The sequence below is a fragment of the Myotis daubentonii genome, chromosome 8 (assembly GCF_963259705.1).
Source record: "Myotis daubentonii chromosome 8, mMyoDau2.1, whole genome shotgun sequence".
NCBI classification, from domain to species: Eukaryota; Metazoa; Chordata; class Mammalia; order Chiroptera; family Vespertilionidae; genus Myotis; species Myotis daubentonii.
Window position 1 is genome coordinate 6,590,858 of NC_081847.1, and position 18,723 is coordinate 6,609,580.

An 18,723-nucleotide genomic window follows, 5' to 3' on the forward strand; every position below is an offset into this window, starting at 1 on the left:
AGGAAGGTTCTTGGCCCTTCCGAGGAAGATCTGGAGAACCAGCTCCCACGGCCCCACAGAGAGTTAAGCTCCCCCATGTGCCTCCGAGATCCCTCTTCCAGGAGCCATCACCAGTCACACGGCGTCTTCTTTCTTACTGAATGTGTCAAAACTTGCGATTATCTTGCCAAATTCCTGTTCTATATAACAATGAAAGCTTCAGTCTTCTGCCAGGAGAGTGATTAGGATTCAACCCAATGGGAGAATTCTAGACACATGTTCTGTTTAGCAAATACTGACTGGTAACTGCTCCTCTAGAGAGACCCAGGCATGTCCAAAATCACTGGAAAGCTCACGCTCCATCCGTCCAGGCCCAGCTCCCCCTCGCTCCACTCCTCAGAGCACGGGACGGAACGTATCAGTGGAGAGCATTGACCAAATTTGGTAAAAAATATGAAAATATAAGGGCCAACGTGCAGATGTGGGAACACAGGCGCTGGAGCGGAGCTAACAAGGCCTTGTCTCCAAGACACCAGAACATCTGGGTGAAAGGGAAAAGCTCCCATCAATCACCCTGGTGCCCCGGCTGTTCGAAAACAGCTGGTCTTTGGCTGGATTTTCCAGTTTTCATCTGGGTGGAAGGCCCAGCCAGAATGAGGCGTAATTAGCACTATCGTGGGGCCCGGGGAGAGTTTTGAGTGAACAGATTTGTGCTGGAACATTCCTAAACTAACAAACAAAAAAACCTTGGCTGCTGAGCCAGGCCTGGTGGGCCAGACCCGCTCCCCAAGCCCCCATTCCTTTCCCATTCCATGAGCTGAACGCCGCCTCCTCCCTCGACAGGAAATGCTCAGCACGGCTGTGGGGAGATGTCTACGTGGCCAGCTGCTCCCCTTGAGAAAAGAAAGGTTTTCAATTTGGAAAATGCAAGCATAAAAGGATCGCCTTCTCCAGGTGGCACGAAGCAGGGCCCACCTTTGCCAGTGACCCCTGGGTCCAGCCCGGCCTGGGACAGGTCATGGAGCAAGGGAGCAGCAGTGACAAAGAAACCATGTCTCTTCGCTAGCCTTCCAACCCGCTACCTGCCGCCCCTGCCTCGCACCCTGTTTTTCCAGGCAGCCAGGCCCCCGGATTCCTTGGGGCAACTTTCGACTCCCGAGCTCACGGGAAAGAGAGCATGTTGGGGGGTCCCGGCTCGCTGCCATGGAATGTAGCTTCTCTAGAGCACACGATGCAAAGCCCGCTCCCCACCCTTGGCCTTGAACACAAAGACCCTCCGATGACATGGCCGAGGAGATGCCGGTGTGGCTGGAGGGCCGCGTGGGCCGTGTGCAGAGCCGCGGTCACACCGGAGGGGAAGCTCAGGCTCCTTAGAATTCAGAGCTGGTCTTGGTGGGCCTGTGATTTGCTGGCACTGTCACGCGTGCCCATCTGTGGCCCTCTCGGGGGAGCTGGAATGGACAGTCTGCGTGCCTCCGGTGCAGCGACTTCCCCAGAAAGCTCATCTTCCGCTGGAGCAGCGTGGTGACAGCTGCCACCTCCTCCGGGCCACCGTGCCGTCGCCGTGTGTGAGCGCAGCCGCTTCCTGTCACCACGGGCTACACTTTCAGGGGGGATTTTTACTTAAAATGTGCACAAGGTCCCACGTCCAAACATTCTAGGGGAATTACCTCAAGCTGAGGATTTTGAAATAAACCAGAGGGTTTCAGATGTTGTTGTTTTTTAACCAATACAACACTTAGTTTTTTTTCAAAGTAGATCTTAATTAGGATCCTGATATATAAACCGGAGCAAAGGGTAGGGGCTGCTTGGGCTAACACTGGGGGTGAGAGACCAGAGCCTCACTCACTACATCCCACCTTCTCTCCTGAAAACACTGCCCGTGGCCTTCAGAAGCCGGGGTGGAGACCTCCCGACAGCACCCCGCGACGCAGGCACCTCCCGCAGCGGCCCCCAGCCACACGCGGACCCCCAGGCCCTGAGATGCGGCCGGTCTGCATTGAGTTGGGCTGCGAGTGGAAATACATTTCAAAGACTTGTATGAAAAAGACATAAAGTATTTCATTAACAGTTTTCATATTTATACATGTTGAACTATAATATTTGGGGCTGGAAACAATATCATTAAAATTAATTTCGCCCACTAAGTTTTAGCTTTTTTTTTTTAAAAAATAAAAATGTGGCTACTAGGAAATGGAACGTCACGCAGGAGGCTTACATTTGTGCCTCACAGAGCTGGTTTCTCCTGAGCTGTGTGCTGTGGGCGTAGGAGCCTTCCCTGCGGGTGTAAAACCACATCAGGGTCTCGGTTTGGCTGGAGCAGGTTACCAGGGGCAACAGAGGCCTTAACGCAAAGCACCAGTTCTGGATCCACCTCATACTCGAAGCTCTCAGCAGGATCTGAGGCTCACACCTTCATCTCCCTCCGTCAACTTCTCCTTCCTCTCAACCTGCCTGGGTCCGCCTGAGCCGCAGCCCGCTGGGAGCTGCCTTGCAGACCACCTTCCACCTCAGCCAGATTCTTAGTGACCCCAACAGCTGCGAGCCTTCTCTCTCCCCTTCCATTTCAAGCCACACTCACAATGGACATCGCCAGCCGATGCTTAGGAGGGGAACTCCCAGGGAGTGCGGGGCTGTCAACATGGAGTCATGTGCATTGGCCTCGTAAAGCACAAGTCACTCATTCACTCATTCAATTACAAGTAGGAATTATAACTAGAATTATAGCTAGCATATCGCACTATGTGAAAGTACTGTTCTAAGTGTCATCCACATTTTAACACAACAAATATTTACTGAGCATACATCAGGGGTGTGCCAGGTGCTGGGAATCAGCAGTGAGCAAGAGAGATGGGACCTGTTCTCGTGGAGTCAGCAAACCAGTGAGAGAAAGGAAGGAGAGAAGAAGGAAGGGAGGAATGAAGCAAGGGAGGGTGGGAAGGAGAAAGCTGAAGAGCCCAGAGTGACGCCTCAATAGTAATGAGCACACCTAGCACCCAGATCTTGGTTTCTAAACACCATTCTCCAATAAAAGGAACCAGGACTCTTGAAGATATGGCTGGTTCCAGGGCTGGGGGCGAGAAAGTACAGAATGAGCCTGGAAGACCCTCTGGCACCAGAAATTGAGGAAGTGCTAACGAAAATGATAAGCGCATGTTCAAGGAACGGGAGCTGAGCTGAAGAAACTCCCAATGTCCACATTGGGGACAATTTGAGCCACAAAAATAATAATGATGGCAACAGATTGTAACCTGTACAGCGAAGTAATAATCTGTGAGTTCAGACTAGTACAAATAATTGACTAAAGAGATGAATGGGGACATGGGACAGTGCTTCCTGATGGCACAGTTTCAACTAATAGATTCAGGAAGAATGACAGGACTGGAGAATGGACATTTGGAAAACACCATCACAATAATTTTTGGAAGCAAGAATCACCAATGGACATCAATAGATACTAAAATTAGGGGTGGGGAGTAAAATAAAAATAAAAAAGATACCTACATTACTTCTAAATATATCCCCATAAGATAGTTCTTCCTTATAAAGAGAAAGGTGGTGATTGAACAGTGGAGAGAGCTAACAGACATCTCCTCGAGCAAGGGATCAAAATGAACATCTCCCGCCTCAGGACAAGCTGCCACCGCGTGCCCCGGAGATGACGCCTTACAGACCCCCGTGCGGGTGAGGGGGCGGTGCACAGGGGTGGCCGGGGGACCTGGGCTTTGGATGGCCCTGCACTGAAGTGTGGCCCCAAAAGACACGTTCAAATCCTACACCTGGCACCTCCGAGTGTGGCCTGGCTGGGAAATGGGGTTTTGCAGGTGTCATCGCATTCAGATGAGGTCATGCCGACGTGGGGACTGGGGTCTTCATAAGGGAAAGGAGAAGGCGATGTGGAGACAGAGAGGAAAGACAGCCATGTGACCACGGGGACAGAGACTGGAGTGGCCACCAGCCAAGGGCCACCTGGGGCCACCAGAAGCCTCAGAGGCAGCAAGGAGCCTCCCAGACAGCCTGGGGAGGGAGCCTGGCCGGCCACACCTCGGACCTTTGTGCTCAGTCACCCAGTTTGGGGGCTCTGTTACTGCGAGCCCAGGCCGGGCAGCCGCGAGGTGCCGTGACTTGGTGCCGGGACCTCCCGCCTGCCCCTCTGCATTCTAGGCCCCCTCAGGCCTTCAGCGCTCACCTTTACTTAGTAAATAATATTCACTGCAAGTGTGACTTAACATTTCAAAATCAAGTTCAGACCAACCCCCTTCCAAAGCTCAGCCGGTCCTCTGAGCGTGGTGAGAACACAGCTGGCCACGGGCTCTGGCTGCCTTTTCACACCCTCTAAAATCAATGCGGCACCGGGAATAAAGGCGCTCTCCCGCACCTAAATCACCTGGCACACCTCCCGGAACCTCAGACTCGCCAATTAAGGGAGAAAAAGAGTGCTCTGCTTTTGCTTTTTGCCCCGCCCCCTCCCCCCCCAAAAAAAGGTGTGTGAAGATCTGCTATTTCTCCATCTGCTCGGCTTCACACCCCTGGCCACCGCCCCACCCTCCTCCGGTGAAGTCAGACCTACACTTTTCATTTACTTTGAAAAAAAACCACACGGATTGTGAGCTTGAGAAACCTCTCTAGGCCTCCACTTTCCTCTGTGAAGTGAGAAGGACCACACCCACCTGGCAGGGGTGTTACTGACGATCAGATAAGAAAGGGGCGCGTTTTCTCTCCCACTTCTAGAGAAGTGCAGAGAGGGCGCGTCCCCAGAGAAGCAGATCTGTGGCTGCCAGGGTTTGCCAGGACAGGGACACAGAGTGACTCCTAGTGAGTTTGGGGTTTCTTTCTGGGGTGATGAAACGTTCTGAGATGGGATGAGACAGGGGTGCTGGTGAACGTCCTAAATGTCACTGGGTTTTCCTTGTACATGCTAAAGGGGTTAAAAGGGTAAATGTTATGTTAGGCATATTTTACCAAGAGTTATTTTTAAATATGTTTTATCTTTTATTGATTTTCGAGGAGAGGAAAGGGGAGGGAGAGAGAGAGATAGAAACAATCAGCTGCCTCATGCATGGCCCTCACCGGGGACTGGGCTGCATACTGGGCACGTGCCCTGACCAGGAATCGAACTGGGGACCTTTTGGTGCATTAGTCGATGCTCAACCACTGAGCAACACCGGCCAGGCCAAGATTTATTTTTGAATTGGGATAGAGGGACACCAGCCAAGGCCCTCCAACCCACTGAACCTCAGTCTCCTCATCTGCAAAATGGGGGCACGGACAGACTCCCCATCAGTGGTGGTTGTGCAAATTACAGCTGTTGGTCCCTAGCAATGTCAGGCACTTGGCAACAGGCATCCCTGCATTGACAGGCGCCCTGCCCTGGAAGCTGGGAGACTGCCCACCATGATGCAGACATGGCAGCTGATCTGAGACAATCTAGGCCAAGGGCCTCAGCAGAGGTTTAGCAAGTCCATCCCCTTCTCAGCCCCAGGCAGGTTCCATGTGGGGAAGCCTGTTCCTGGCTCCTGACTCACAATAACGCACCATGCTAGAGTGGATGGCATTTAAACCCCAGCAGCCTGGTCTGGGCACTTGGGCGCTCTGGATTTAATTCTGCAGGTGATTTGAACGATGCTATCTAATTTCAAATGTCCCTGCTCTTATGAGTGCAAAAGCAGCGTAATTTTTAATTAGTGGGTAAACAGTAAATAATGGATGGCAGTAAGTGGACACCGCTGTTAATTAAAAATCCATGGTTGATAAAAATCAATTTGGCCCATGCGTTTAATTCAGTCTATCAGGTCCCTGCGAAAAGTTGTACAGCCTGCTCCCAGCACCATCTGCTTGCAGCTGCCGCTTCTTTAGTTAAGACTTTTCTAGAGGAGAGAAAAGAAGAAGAGAGAGCGAAGACAAGAAAATCAAAAGACTCCCTCAAAAGCTGCAGCTGAGAAAATTTCATGTATTCATTTCGAGTCAGCTAATTTAATGTTGGCAACCTTGACGTGGACGGCTCACGGTTGAGGGAAGATGTCATGTTCGCTCGGGTGTTTCCACAGCGCTCTCCGTGTGTGTGTGTGTGTGTGTGTGTGTGTGTGTGTGTGTGAGATTGAATTTATCGGGGTGACATTGGTTAATGAAACTGGGCAGGTTTCAGGGGTACAGTTCTAGGATAACCCTCTGCACACCACAGTGTGTTCACCACCCAAGTCAAGTCTCCTTCCATCAGCGTGGATCCCCGTGCCTCTCCTGCCTCCCACCCCTCCCCCGCTGGCTGTGTTTCCTATTTTGTGTGTGCATGTTCTGAATGCAGGGAGATTTCGTCGTATCACATCACCTCCCGACTTAATTGAATCCTAACTTCTCACAGAAAAACAAGACGAAGTAAACCACTTCGGCAGCAGGCTCCCCGAGGAGTCGGGGCCGTGCCTTCGGAGAGGCGCTGGGGGGACGGCGCTTCCTCCGGAGCAGACAACGTTTCCTCGAGACGCGGAGCCGTGGGGACAATGCCAGTGCCGTCCTCAGGGCCCTCCTCAGGGCCACTGGCCATTCTGCTGAGACGCAAGCTCGAGTTTCCCAGTGGCAAACGCTGGGACCCTTCGGGCCCTGTGCTGCCCTTTGCTCACATCCATTCCCCGGGTCAACCCGGGGAGGGCCTCGCTGGCACAGTGGTGCGCACACCACCTGCAGGACTGAACGCGGGGCCCAGGTCCCCGGGCGGAAGGTGCGAGCTGTTGGCGCTGAGGCGCGTGCGTCCGGCTCAGACTCCCCACACGGTATGCCGGAGTCTGGCCCGTCCGTGGTGCCACCCACCACAATGTCCTGGCTCCATCCCCGCAAATCTCTGCCCGAGTTAATGCGGACCACCACAGGCTCCTCTCATGCAAGACGCCCCTTGGTATGTAGTCGCTCAGCACACGGGCCCTGAGGGCTGGCTGTTGGTTTTCACTTCTACTCGGCCGATTAAAACCAATCAAGCAGCTGTAGGATAAACCAGGAAGGTAGCAGGGGCCCCGGGCTGCACCAGCATTCTCATTCCTTCCTCCACTCGTCATCTGCTCATTCCTTCCTTCCTTCCTTCATTCACTCATTCATTCATTCATTCAGCAACTGCCTGTGGAGCACCCTGCATCCCACCAAGTCTTGAAAACAGCCACTCCCCCTTGCCTGCCATGCAAGACGAGAAACAGTTAAGATGTCAGGCCGGAGTCTGACCACCTGGCAGCCCGTGCCCCCCATGCAAGCTAAGCCATGTTGCTGAGAAGGAAGCTAAGGCTGATGCCCGTGTCCTCGGTTGTTGCAAAGGGCAGATAACGTATGAAATCGGACGGAGTCGATACTCAGTTAATACTCAGGTTACTGTCATTGTCACCACCATTCTCGCTGCTCCAGCTTTCTCAGCCGACCACTGGGGACCCTGAGCGTCTCTGGATGAGACTCCCAACCTCCAGGGAGGTGAGGGTTCCACTCTGCCTCATTTTCCTGAGAGGCCACTGGCAACCACGGGCCCCCAAGTCCATGTGGGGACACCAGGTGCCCTGTGAAGGGGTAGTGTGGTCCCCAGGTTTCCACAGCCCCCACCCCTGGCCCTGCTGCCTTTCCTGACCCTGACTGAGAAGCTGTGAACGTGAGATGGGGAAGGGGACAGAATACATCCTTCATTTGTTGCTTCACTCGGCCCCAACCTCCCGCCAGGGCCTGCCTCCCCGGCTGGCCAACATCTCCACCAGGCCCCGGAGCCCCTGACCCACTTCGGCCACAGGCTCGGTGGGAAGAGGACCTTGGAAAGGAAAGCCCTTTGCAGGAGCAGGGCCAGCGGTCAAGGGCAGCCACCCGGAGCATCGCCGCTGCTGTCATATTTGGACACCGCTCGCTGCCAGGCTTCCCACAGCATCCCGCCATCTGGGCTGTGTCAAGGCCAGGCCTCGGAGGAGAGATGATGGTTTCTGGCGGGATCGCTGCTCTTTAGCAGCTGAAGGCCCCAAGCTCTCGCCTCCAAGCCACTCCTGGAAGAGAAGGAGCAGTCCGACGGCCGGGCCTGGCTGGTCTCCACAGGATGAGCACATCTGGGGGTCACTCAGAGGGCCTGGGGCCCCCACCCCGCTGTTCACACCCATCCTCCCCCCAGAGGCCTCAGGTTCCACCCCAGCCCCACGTGCTGGATGCTGGCCGGGGGCCCACAGAGATGGAGACAGGCAGCAAAGGCCTGGTCGAGGCAGGTCCATGCGTGAGGGGCCTCGAGGGGCAGGCACAGTTCTGCTCCACATGGCAGGGTCAAGCGGAACCTGGGCTCCTTGGTGAAGGGGTGGCAGTCCCATGCCGCGGTGGACAGTGCCATCGTCCGGGAGTGAGGGCCCTCGTGTCCCCGGCTGTGCCCAGCCACAGGAGAGTCTGAGCAGGGTCTGGGCTGCGGAAGTCGGGCTCAGCACAGTGACTTTGGGAATCTGGACAGTCTCCCTGCAGGAGGCTTGGATTCCGTGGTGGTCACAACCAGGAGATGAGTCCGGAGGCTGATTCTAGGCACCTCATCATTGTCTCAGGGGCTGGGGTGGCCTATGGGGGAGCTGGATGCCCCAGGAGGGGCAGAGGTGGAGGTTGGGGTGGGAGGGCAGCTAGGGCAGGTTGGGCACCTGGGCAGAGCTGGAACCCTAACCCTGGGTCTGTCTGCTTGGCAGCCCATATTGCAGAGGCGGCTGGGAAAGCAGGGGGTGGCCACCTGCGCTGGGAACCTCGCTGCCAGCAGCCTCTGACCAGCAGAGCGCCCGTCACTGCACTGCTGCCTCCACGCCTCGAGGGACCCTGGATCTCCACTGGGTAAGACCAAAGGTCACCTTGACCTCAGGCCCCTGCGCTGGGAGACTCTCCTCTCTGAGCCTCAGTGTCCACATCTGTAAAATAGGCACAACTGTCCTCTTGTCTAAGAGGCCTTCTACCTGTGGCATAAAGCTTTACCCACCACCACCACCACCACCACAGAGTGAGCCTGGAAGGCAGGCACCATGTTGGGCATCATGCCCCAGCCACAAGCAGCAACTGAACAAAATCCACCTATTCAACGCATCAAACACCAACTATACAAATACTTACTGAGTGCCTAGTATGAACTAGTACAGAGGGGGACACACTGTAAGCACGTGAATACAGAAATAAGTAACACAGTCTCAAGGTGGTGCTAAGCTCTGCAATGAAGGACATAAAACAAGGATGTAATAGTGAGTGACCTGGGAGGGTTTTTTTGAGAGTGGTCAGGGAAGGCTTCTCGGAGGTGGTGACGTTCCATTGAAGGCTGAAAGAAGAGGAGTCAGCCATCCAGAGAGCCAGGGGAAGAGGCAGACAGAGGGAACAGCTGGTGCAAAGGTCCTGAGGCAGGAAGTGGTGGGTTAGAGAGGGCTCAGGTGTCTTGCTTGCCTGTCTCATTCTCTCTCTAATCTTGCAGGCTGGCCTGCCAGTTCAGGCACTGTTGCTCTCTGGGGCAATGGGCTTTGTGCTCTGCCCTCATTTGTGGGGTCCTCCCTCTTAATGTGGGGATGGAGAGAAGGGAGGCAGTGGCCTCCTCCACACCTAGCACATCACTTTCTCTCCGGCCAGCCCCTTCCAGCCAGCCCCATTCTAGGATCAGGGACTGGATGGACTCTCCGTGTCCTCCACGCACCTTCTGAGGTCAGAGAGAAGCGAGATGCCAAACATCTGCTATCACTCTGGGTGGAGGGAGGGCCTGGAGCTCAGCAAAGCCCCTTTGGATGCATTCCCAGGCTCTTACCCAACTCCACAGTCCGGGGGGACCCAGCACCACTGGCCGGGGTCACTCTGAGACAGAACTGGGGCTCAGGAAGGGTAGGGACTGCCTGCCGGCGGCTCCTGCCTCGGGGCCAATTGCATTCTGGAACAGTGCTTCTAGAAACTTCTAGAACCTTCTTCCTAGAAAGCTCCCCTCTGTACTTCCCAGATAGCCTTAGTGCAGAGACCGAGATGTCCAGTGGGACCTGCTGCAACCCCTTAGGCAAACCGCCCCCTCCCGGGCTTTGTCTGAGGCACGGGCGAGGAGCGGGCTGAGGCGACCTCGGCGTGTGAGCGTCCTTCGTGTTTAACTATCCTGGCGCTTTCCTTATACTTTCCCTTTGCACCAACTTGCCTTCGGTCACTTGCACAGACTCCTTTACCCTGACAGCTGCACTGAGGGACAACAGCACGCAGGGAGCAGCACACTCAGTGTCCTCGATTATTTTTAAAGGAAGCGCAGTATTGCCCTGGACGTGGAGAGCAGGGCCACTTGCCATAAGTTGGAGGGAACTGTGAAAAGAAAGTCAATGAAAATCAAACGGCGTAATTAAATTCTCACTAGGTCCGCTGCCCGCGGAGCCTCCGGCCTGCTGTCTCTGGGAGGAAGGGAGGCCGCGTTAACGACACACTGGCTCCAGCAGCACCTCTGCTTAGCGCTGTCGGGCAGGCTGAGCAAGAAGGCCCTGGGCGGCGGCCCCTGGGCGGAGGACACCGGGAGGGGGCACCTGCCTGCTCTTCTCCTGGCCTCACCCACCACGCACCCCCCTGAGCCCCTGGTGGGAGAGTCCCAGCCCAGTTGTGACATGAGTCCCGGAGCCATCTAGCGTTTCTTGCCACCCGAGCCCACCCTGTGCTCATCCTTACCACCCGAAGAATAGGGCCTGAGGGCCTGGGGGCTAGGGCCAGTGTTTGTAAATAAAGTTTTTGTAAATAAAGTTTTATTGGCACACAGCCAGGTCCCCACTTGCATAGGCTTCTGGCCGCTTTAGCTCTACAACCATAACCTTGAGTAGTTGCCACAGAGACCGCCCAGAAAAGCAATGATATGCATGATCTGAACCTTGAATGTCTGCTGACCGCGGCTAGGCCCACAGCCTGGCACAGGCGTGGGTAAAACTTGATGGGGAGGCCAGTCTCGCCGAGGGGAGACAGGATCTGAGCGCCTACATCCATGCTCACCACGGTCCGGCAGCCTGGACCCAAGGAGGATCCTGGATCCCGGCCTCTGGGCCAGGTGCCAGGAATCCAACACAGAGAGAACAGGCAGGGCACTGCCTCCAGAGCTCCAGCACAGAGATCCTGACGGGGAGTACCTCTCAGGTGTGACCGTTGTGCGGACATGTCCATGACTGTGATGGAGACCTCCCCATCACAGACACAGGAGCTGGGCCGTCATCCTGGCTCACATTCCCGGTGAGGCACAGAGTGGGTGAAACCAGGTCTCCCAGCGGCAAGGCCTGGGCACTTCCCTGGGGCCCCGGACCCACAGGGGCCCCGAGGGAGGGTGTCACCTGAAGAAGGTGATAGGATTGAATGGAAGGGGACGGGCGGGCTTCTGCCAGAGCCACAGGCATTGAGCGGAGGGCCCCAGCCCCCCTAGTGGGACTCACTAAGATCACTCAGAGAAATTGAGGCTGTAGAGGCCCAACAGCCCTGAGCTGAGGTCTGCAATGGGGGTTTAGGGTGGGGGGTGGGGGGTGGGGGGTGGGACCCACCCAGAAAGGGGCTCACGTGCAGGTTCTCACTGCTCTGCCCACCCGTCTCTCCCACCCGACAGCTGCGAGGTGCGACCTGGGCCCGAGTTCCTCACCCGTTCCTACACCTTCTTCCCCAGCCGCCTCTTCCGAGCCCACCAGTTCTACTACAAGGACCCCCTCTGCCAGGAGCCTGCCCACTCCCTGGTCATCAAGGGCAAGGTCCGCCTACGCCGGGCCTCCTGGGTCACCCGTGGTGCCACTGAGGCTGACTACCACTTGCACAAGGTGGGAATCGTCTTCCACAGCCGCCACGCGCTGCTGGACATCACCAGGCGCCTCAACCGGACCCAGGCCAGCCGTGACTGTGCCCAGCAGCTGCCCCCTGCCCAGGCCTGGGTGCCCGGGGCGCTGTATGAGCTGCTGAGCGCCCGGGCCGAGCGGGACTGCGTGGCCGCCCTGGGCTTCACCATGCACGAGCTCAGCCTGGTCCGAGTGCAGCGCCGCCTGCAGCCGCAGCCCCCGGCTGGGCCCCAGCTGGTGGAGGAGCTGTACCTGGGGGACATCCACACCAACTGGGCAGAGAGGTGGCACTACCGGCCCACCGGCTACCAGCGCCCGCTGCAGAGCGCCCTGGTGAGTGTCGGCCCTGGGAGGGTGAGCTCAGAGCCGTGGCCTCGCAAGCCCTGCCTGACCTGCTCCTGCCCAGGGCCTTCGTGCCCCCCCACCCTGGTCTGTGGCCACATGAAGTCTTTACTCTCCCTTAATTTCAAAGTAGTGATGAGCGTAAATAGTTTCCAGGATCCTTACTAATGTTAAAATGAGACAGGCAACAGCGTCAGAGGTTCTGGAAGCTGTAGGAGTTTGTTGTCTACATTCACAGTGAGAAGAAACGTTAACTTTTATCAATTAAAGCAGTGATTTTCAATCCTCTCATCTCATAGCACATAAACTAATTGCTAAAATTCAGTAGCACACCAAAAAAGGTATTTTTCACTGATCTGAGAAAAAAATAGGTATAATTTTGATTTATTCACACCTAACAGCTATTGTTGTGTTGGCTGTTGACAATCTAAGGGAAAAGAGGTCAGTACCCCCGACTAAATAGTCAGGTATTGCATGTTTTAAAAATTCTGTCGACACACCAGGGTGCCGCGCGGCACACTGGCTGAAAACCACTGAGTTAGAGGTTAGTAAAAAGGAAGTCAAGGTTAGGGTTCCAGGTTGAGAATGTCTGAACTTGGCACCCAAGGAACGTCCTTCAAAAGTAGATGGAGGGAGGGAGGGCCGGATGAGGTCAGTTGTCCCTGTCAAGTGCTCTTTGAGCAAGTATTCATTCATCATTCAGCAAGTATTAAGTGCCTACTGCATACTATACACTGAAAACAGGTGGGGCAACTTCTCACCCCTGGGAGCACCCCAAGGTGAGGGCCTGGGAATGAGCCCACCCCTCTTCTCCCAAGGCAGGATTGGGGTAGCAGAGAAAAAAGCACCAGACATTCTCATAATCAGAAAATCAGCCCCAGTTCTTTCATAACCTCAAAAGTATTCCCTTTTTGGCAGCCGATATTCCAGCGGTTCTCAACCTGGGGGTCGTGACCCCTGAAAATACATCCTGCATATCAGATATCTACATTACGGTTCATAACAGTAGCAAAATTACAGTTATGAAGTAGCAACAAAAATAATTTTATGGTTGGGGGTCACCACAACATGAGGAACTGTATTAAAGGGTCGCGCATTAGGAAGGTTGAGAACCACTGTTAGACGGTCTGGCATTACTCCTACCTAGGAGAAGGTGCTGGCAGGGTCATGACTGGAGCCCACCACCTCATTAGGGAAACCCTGCACGCAGAGGATGGACCCCTGGTGCCAAGAATGGCACTTTCATGCCTTCCCAGGCCGGGCTCTGGACAGCCTCTGCCCCTCTGCTGCCTGACCAGTCCGTGAGGCCGGTGCCACCTGCAATGTGACTGAGAGGCAGAGCACCAGGACGTTTGCAGGGATGAGTGGTGCCAGATGCACGGACATTAAATTAAATGGTCCCTCTCCGGAAAAAAAGGAAGATAATTTCAAAGAAGGAGATGCGGCATATATATCCCTAAGTAACGAATCAGTCGTGACCTTGTGCTCTCTGGGGCCCAAGCCTTGCCCACGACCCAACCAGATGGTAAACATGAACATTTTTAGAAGTTAATTTCAAACCAATTTGATCCCCAAATTCATTGCCTGGATATAGAATCCTAATCAATCAGCCAGCACTCAACCAAAAGCATCCAAGCCTGGGGCCCCCTCTGGGGGTTAATTAGAAGCGGTATGTGCTGTTGGAGAAATAACTTTATGTAACAGGCTTGAACCAGGAGGGGCCTGGCTCCTGCGTCCACGCGTTCTGCTGGCTGGAGGCTTGTTTGTGAGCACAGGCAACCGGGCCCCGGCCAAACGACACCCGGGAGACTGACAGGCGGCCCCTTCCTTCACCCCCTTCCAGAGCATCAGAGAAGGGCGTGCCTTCTCTCCCCCTTCTCTGAGAAGTGCGCCAGGTTCTCCACCGGTTCCTGCTCCGCAGAAAAACGCTTGCCCCCAATTAGCAGCCCGCACCCCCAATGTCCTGTCTGCAAAAGGCAGCTCCGTTCTGGAGAGAGGGCGGCCCTGGGCTTATGTTGCTGTGATGCCTTATGTTGTGGGGACACACACCAGCATGACAACAGCCGGGACGCGGGGGAAAGGCCAGCGTTGGAGCGGGCTCTCACCCGCCGCACGCAATGCCCTCCCTCTGCTAACGGCCCATCACGAACATTTTTGCCATCATTTGCTAGTATTTCAAAGCACCTTCAAGTACTCTGGGTCAAAACCCCCCAAATCAAAACCAATTACTTCTCTACATTATGGAAATCAAGGCAAGTTTAGATTCACCGTAGAAATAAATAATAAGCTTTTAATGTGGTCATCCAAAAAGAAGAAAAACACTTCCCATCATCCAATATTTTCTTTCTAAACCAGCCCTCCCAGACACCACTTGTTTGGCACGAAAGTCACCCAGGAGCAATCTGTGAAAATCTCTTGTTTTTCCAAGAAGAAGAAGAAGAAAAAAAGAAGCTGATTTCCCAGCTGGGTCCCCAGGAAGCCCTGCTCCCTCGCCCACTTTGCAAACGCAGGTGTGCTCGTCCCACGCCAACCCTGCCGACACGCGGCTGTGCCAAGGAGCTCACCTTTCAGAACGCTGCTCGGGACTAGGCTCTGGGCAGCAGAGACTGACTGCTCCCTCACAATTCGGTTCAGCATCTGGCTGTTGTTGGCGTGTTCCCTGTAAACCCAGCCCCTGAGGCTCCGTAAGGCAGGGAAACTGTAAATAAGGCCACTGAGAGAGGAAACTCATAGCCCAGGCCACAGAGAACCTGACGCCTCGGGGGTGGCCGGTTGTCCCTACTGTAAATGACACCGATGGCCGCCTCGGTGTTCTGCGTCTTTGCATGTCCCAGCCATCTCCTCGGCACGGGCTCCAGGCGATGGGCTCTGCGGCAGGGCGAGTATTCCCATCCTTGGTGCTGTGTCCACTTTCCAGGGATGTGGAAGGAAGGCTGCTCCCCTTCCAAGGTGAAATTTCTGGAGATACAGTCTCTCTTCTGCACCCGGTAAGGGGGACCCAGGCTCCTGGGAGGGGCTTTCTGCATAGAAAGGGAATAGGGTCCGACAGACAGGGTTCAACGCATCTCTGCCACACCCTTGGCTGGCCGCCTGGTCCACTGGGTTTCAGCTTCTGCTACTCTAACATGTAACTGTTGCGTGAGACATGCTTAGCACAGTTCCTGGCCCTCAGGGGCACCCAGAAGCAGGAAAGGGTAGAGAGAGTCTCCTTGGCAAGGAAACCACAATAAACCTTCACGGCCGAATTTCAGGACCAAGCAGGCTGGGGGTGGGAAAGAACAACTTCTGTCAAATCCCAGGACAGAGGGCACCTCCATTCCATTTCTCATCCACTCATTCATCCATCCATTCCCTCATCACTCAGCAACTTTGTTCCTGCTGTGACCAGGCACTGTGCCAGGCCCTGGGGACACAGCAGCCACAGAGACAGTCCCGGCTTTCTAGAGCTTACGATCTAATGAAGGGGAGGGTGGAAAGAAGGGGAGGCGGGGAATGACAGATCTCTGAGCACTAGAAAGGCCCCGAGGATGCCCGGGCACGGTGTTCAGGAACGGTCTCCCTAAGGCTGCGCTTTGATCTGCGTCCTAGAGGACGAGGAGCCGATCAAACTATGCTCTGGGGGATCCCAGGTAGAGGGACAGCAGGGGCAAAGGCCCAGAGGGTCTAAGAAGAGCTAAGTAGCCGTTGAGCTGGAGGCTGGGAGTGATGGGTGACCACTGGGTAGGCCCCATGGCACCCCATCCCAGAGTGCACCCCGACTTCTCCAGCTGAGACAGTCACTGACCTTTGTGTGTCTCTTTCAGCACCACGCTCACCCCTGCCCAGCCTGCAGCCTCATCGCCCGCTCCGACGAGCACCATCCTCCCGTGCTGCCTGCCCCAGTGGCCCTGCCCCTGCACCTGGGTGGCCAGTGGGTCAGCCCCGGGTGCGAGGTGCGCCCCGCCGTGCTCTTCCTCACCAGGCTCTTCACCTTCCATGGGCACAACCGCTCCTGGGAAGGGTACTACCATCACTTCTCGGACCCCGCCTGCCAGCAGCCCACCTTCACTGTCTACGCAGCCGGCCGCTACACCAGGGGCACGCCATCCGCCAAGGTCCTCGGTGGCACCGAGCTGGTGTTCCAGGTCACAGAGGCTCGTGTGACCCCCATGGACCAGGTCACCACGGCCGCGCTCAACGTCTCAGAGCCGAGCAGCTGCGGGGGCCCCGGGGCCTGGTCCCTGGGAGCGGAACGGGATGTCACAGCCACCAATGGGTGCCTGCCCCTGGGCATCAGGCTCCCCCACGTGGAATATGAGCTTTTCAAGGTGGAGCAAGACCCCCTCGGGCAAAGCCTGCTCTTCATCGGACAAAGGCCCACTGACGGCTCCAGTCCGGACACCCCTGAGAAGCGCCCCACGTCTTACCAAGCGCCCCTGGTGCTCTGTAACGGGGCGGCCCGGGACTTCTCCCAGCCCCCCCAGCACGGGCCTCTGCTGCAGAAGCCCCTCAACAGTGGGAGGCGCTGTCCTCCAGTGGCCCCTCTCCCCTTTCTGCTCCTAATTCTTGGGCTGGCCTTCCTCCAGAGGCTATGAGATTGGGACCGGCTGACCCCGGGGACCCCAGCCTGGCGCAGACCCCACACCTGTCTGTGAGGAAGGCCACGCCCCCCTGTTCTCCGTCACTGACAGGTGGTGGCCCTGCCACTGTCGGCTCAGCCTGTGTCTTGGTGGCTCGGCCCCTGCGTGCGGCAGCCCCTGCGGAGTGCATGCTGCGGTCGGTTAGCAACTGTGACCACGAGCCTGGGCCTCGCGGCCATGTCCATTGCTTTGAGTTTTGAACACTGGCTCCCACCTTCCGTGGGCAGTTCGGGGACCTGGATCAGGGACTGGACCTCGGAGGCCCCCTTATTTCCTGTACCCTTGGGATTCTGTGCAATGGGGGTGAGGGTCTGCCCATGCGAGGGAGGTTCCTTAAAGATCACTAATCCGAATTTAGCAATACACACTCAGACATGATTACAGATGCCACGCAGGCTCTGGGTTCTCGGCTCTCCGGCAGAAAGCTTGTCTCTTGGGAGAAACTCAGCTTCCCCGAATCCCGACTGGGGGCGTCTGTGTGCACCTGCCCGTGCTCCGCCAGGCAGGCCGCCAGCGGTCCACGCGTGGGGGTAAATGCCGCCTCCGGCGCACGCGCGTGTTCCAGCTGAGCCCCGGAATGCGGCGGCCCTTGCCCCCACCATGCTGGGCTGGCGCCGGGAACAGGTCCTGGGAGGAAAGCGGTGTTCCCAGCCTTGGGAAAGTAATTAATACTAATGATATCGGCATTACCACGCGCTCTGTAATTAGCCCTGCACAGGTGTTCTCTGTTTTCAAGATTCCCTGTGCCTCGCGGACAAGGAGGGAGAAAACAATCCCGAATGTGTCTCTGGGGCCACCCCAGGGAGCGGGCAGGGAGCGGCTGCGAGGAGACACGAGGAGATAGATGCTCCTGCGCCCGCGTCCTCCTCTGCTCGGGAGGCTGTGGCCACGGTGGGGACAGGCTGTGCCTCTCCAGGCCTGCCTGTGTGCCCAGGGCCACGTCTGTACATTGTGAAATTAACTGGCATCCTGGTGGGCGCAGGGGTTTCCGGGACTCAGTGCCGACGAAGCACCCCCTCCTTCCTCCGCCCGATTCCTATCTCTGGCTCTTGTCACGGATCTCGAACAACAATTGTCTGTGAGGCTAATGATGCTTTCAGAAGGAAGCCCTTGTCCTTCCGTTAGATTGTGTGGGGTTCAATCAGCCCGCTGAAATTGCTCTAACTTATCTACCCATTCTTCTTAAAAAAAAAACCCCACACACCACCAAGTTCATATTGTCTGTGGGTCTCAGAGAGTGACGAGTGTTCCTGGCATATTTACTAAAGCACAAGAAAGAATTATTGTGGTCTCAGACTGCATCGGGTGGAGGGGGTCCCTAGTGGGAGGAGGGTGGGTGGCGATAATGTGTCCACAGCTGAGTGAGTCTGTGTCTAAGGCTTGAGGCAGCCATGCCATCATTTATCATCAAATTTGAATCTTTTAATAAAATTAAACAGTCTGAAAAATGCTCTCACCAGTTATTAAAGTCAACCAAGGGGGCTATGAGCCTAGAGAAATGCAGTGTCTTCCAGAAAGAGGATGAGACCGGGGGTGGCCATCTCTGGATGGCTGTTATGCACCTCGAGGCCGCGCTATGGCCGGCCCTGGTTAAAGCTCCAGGGCTTCCAGGACACTCGGAAGAAACCCCAACTTCTTGCTCACCGACGTCTGCGCGGCCCCACCTGCCTCCCCCACCCAGCTTGCACCTGTGTTCCTTCTTCCTCTTGATCGCAGCAAGCTGTTCCCCCCCTCGGGGCCTCTGCGCATGTTGTTTCTCTGCCAACACCTCTTCCCCCAGGTCCTTCTGAGCTTGGCTCTTTCTTCGCCTTCAAGCCTGCGACCACGTCCTTCCCCATGAGACCCGCCACCAGCATCCCCAGAGAGCAGCCTCCTTCCCTCCCGTCTCCTACCCATCCCATCACCCTTCTGCTTTGTGTCATGCCTCCTGACTCGGGGCCCTCTGCCACCAATGTAAAAGGGAAGCACTGAGGCACCGCGGCCTTTCCGAGCAGGTCCGGCAGCGGCTGGCGCTCGGT

The 18,723-nt window shown here is 55.9% G+C and overlaps 1 protein-coding gene across 1 annotated transcript in view; it reads left to right on the top strand.

Moving 5' to 3' along the window:
• Window positions 1–18,018, top strand: part of APCDD1L (APC down-regulated 1 like) — a 56,793-nt gene extending 38,775 nt beyond the window's left edge. The window contains exons 2-4 of the mRNA XM_059705204.1: window positions 8,643–8,781; window positions 11,525–12,077; window positions 15,890–18,018. Coding sequence (XP_059561187.1) covers window positions 8,643–8,781; window positions 11,525–12,077; window positions 15,890–16,660 — 1,463 coding nt within the window. The 3' untranslated portion in view covers window positions 16,661–18,018. The remainder of the gene's footprint in view (window positions 1–8,642; window positions 8,782–11,524; window positions 12,078–15,889) is intronic.
• Window positions 18,019–18,723: the final 705 nt, after the last annotated feature.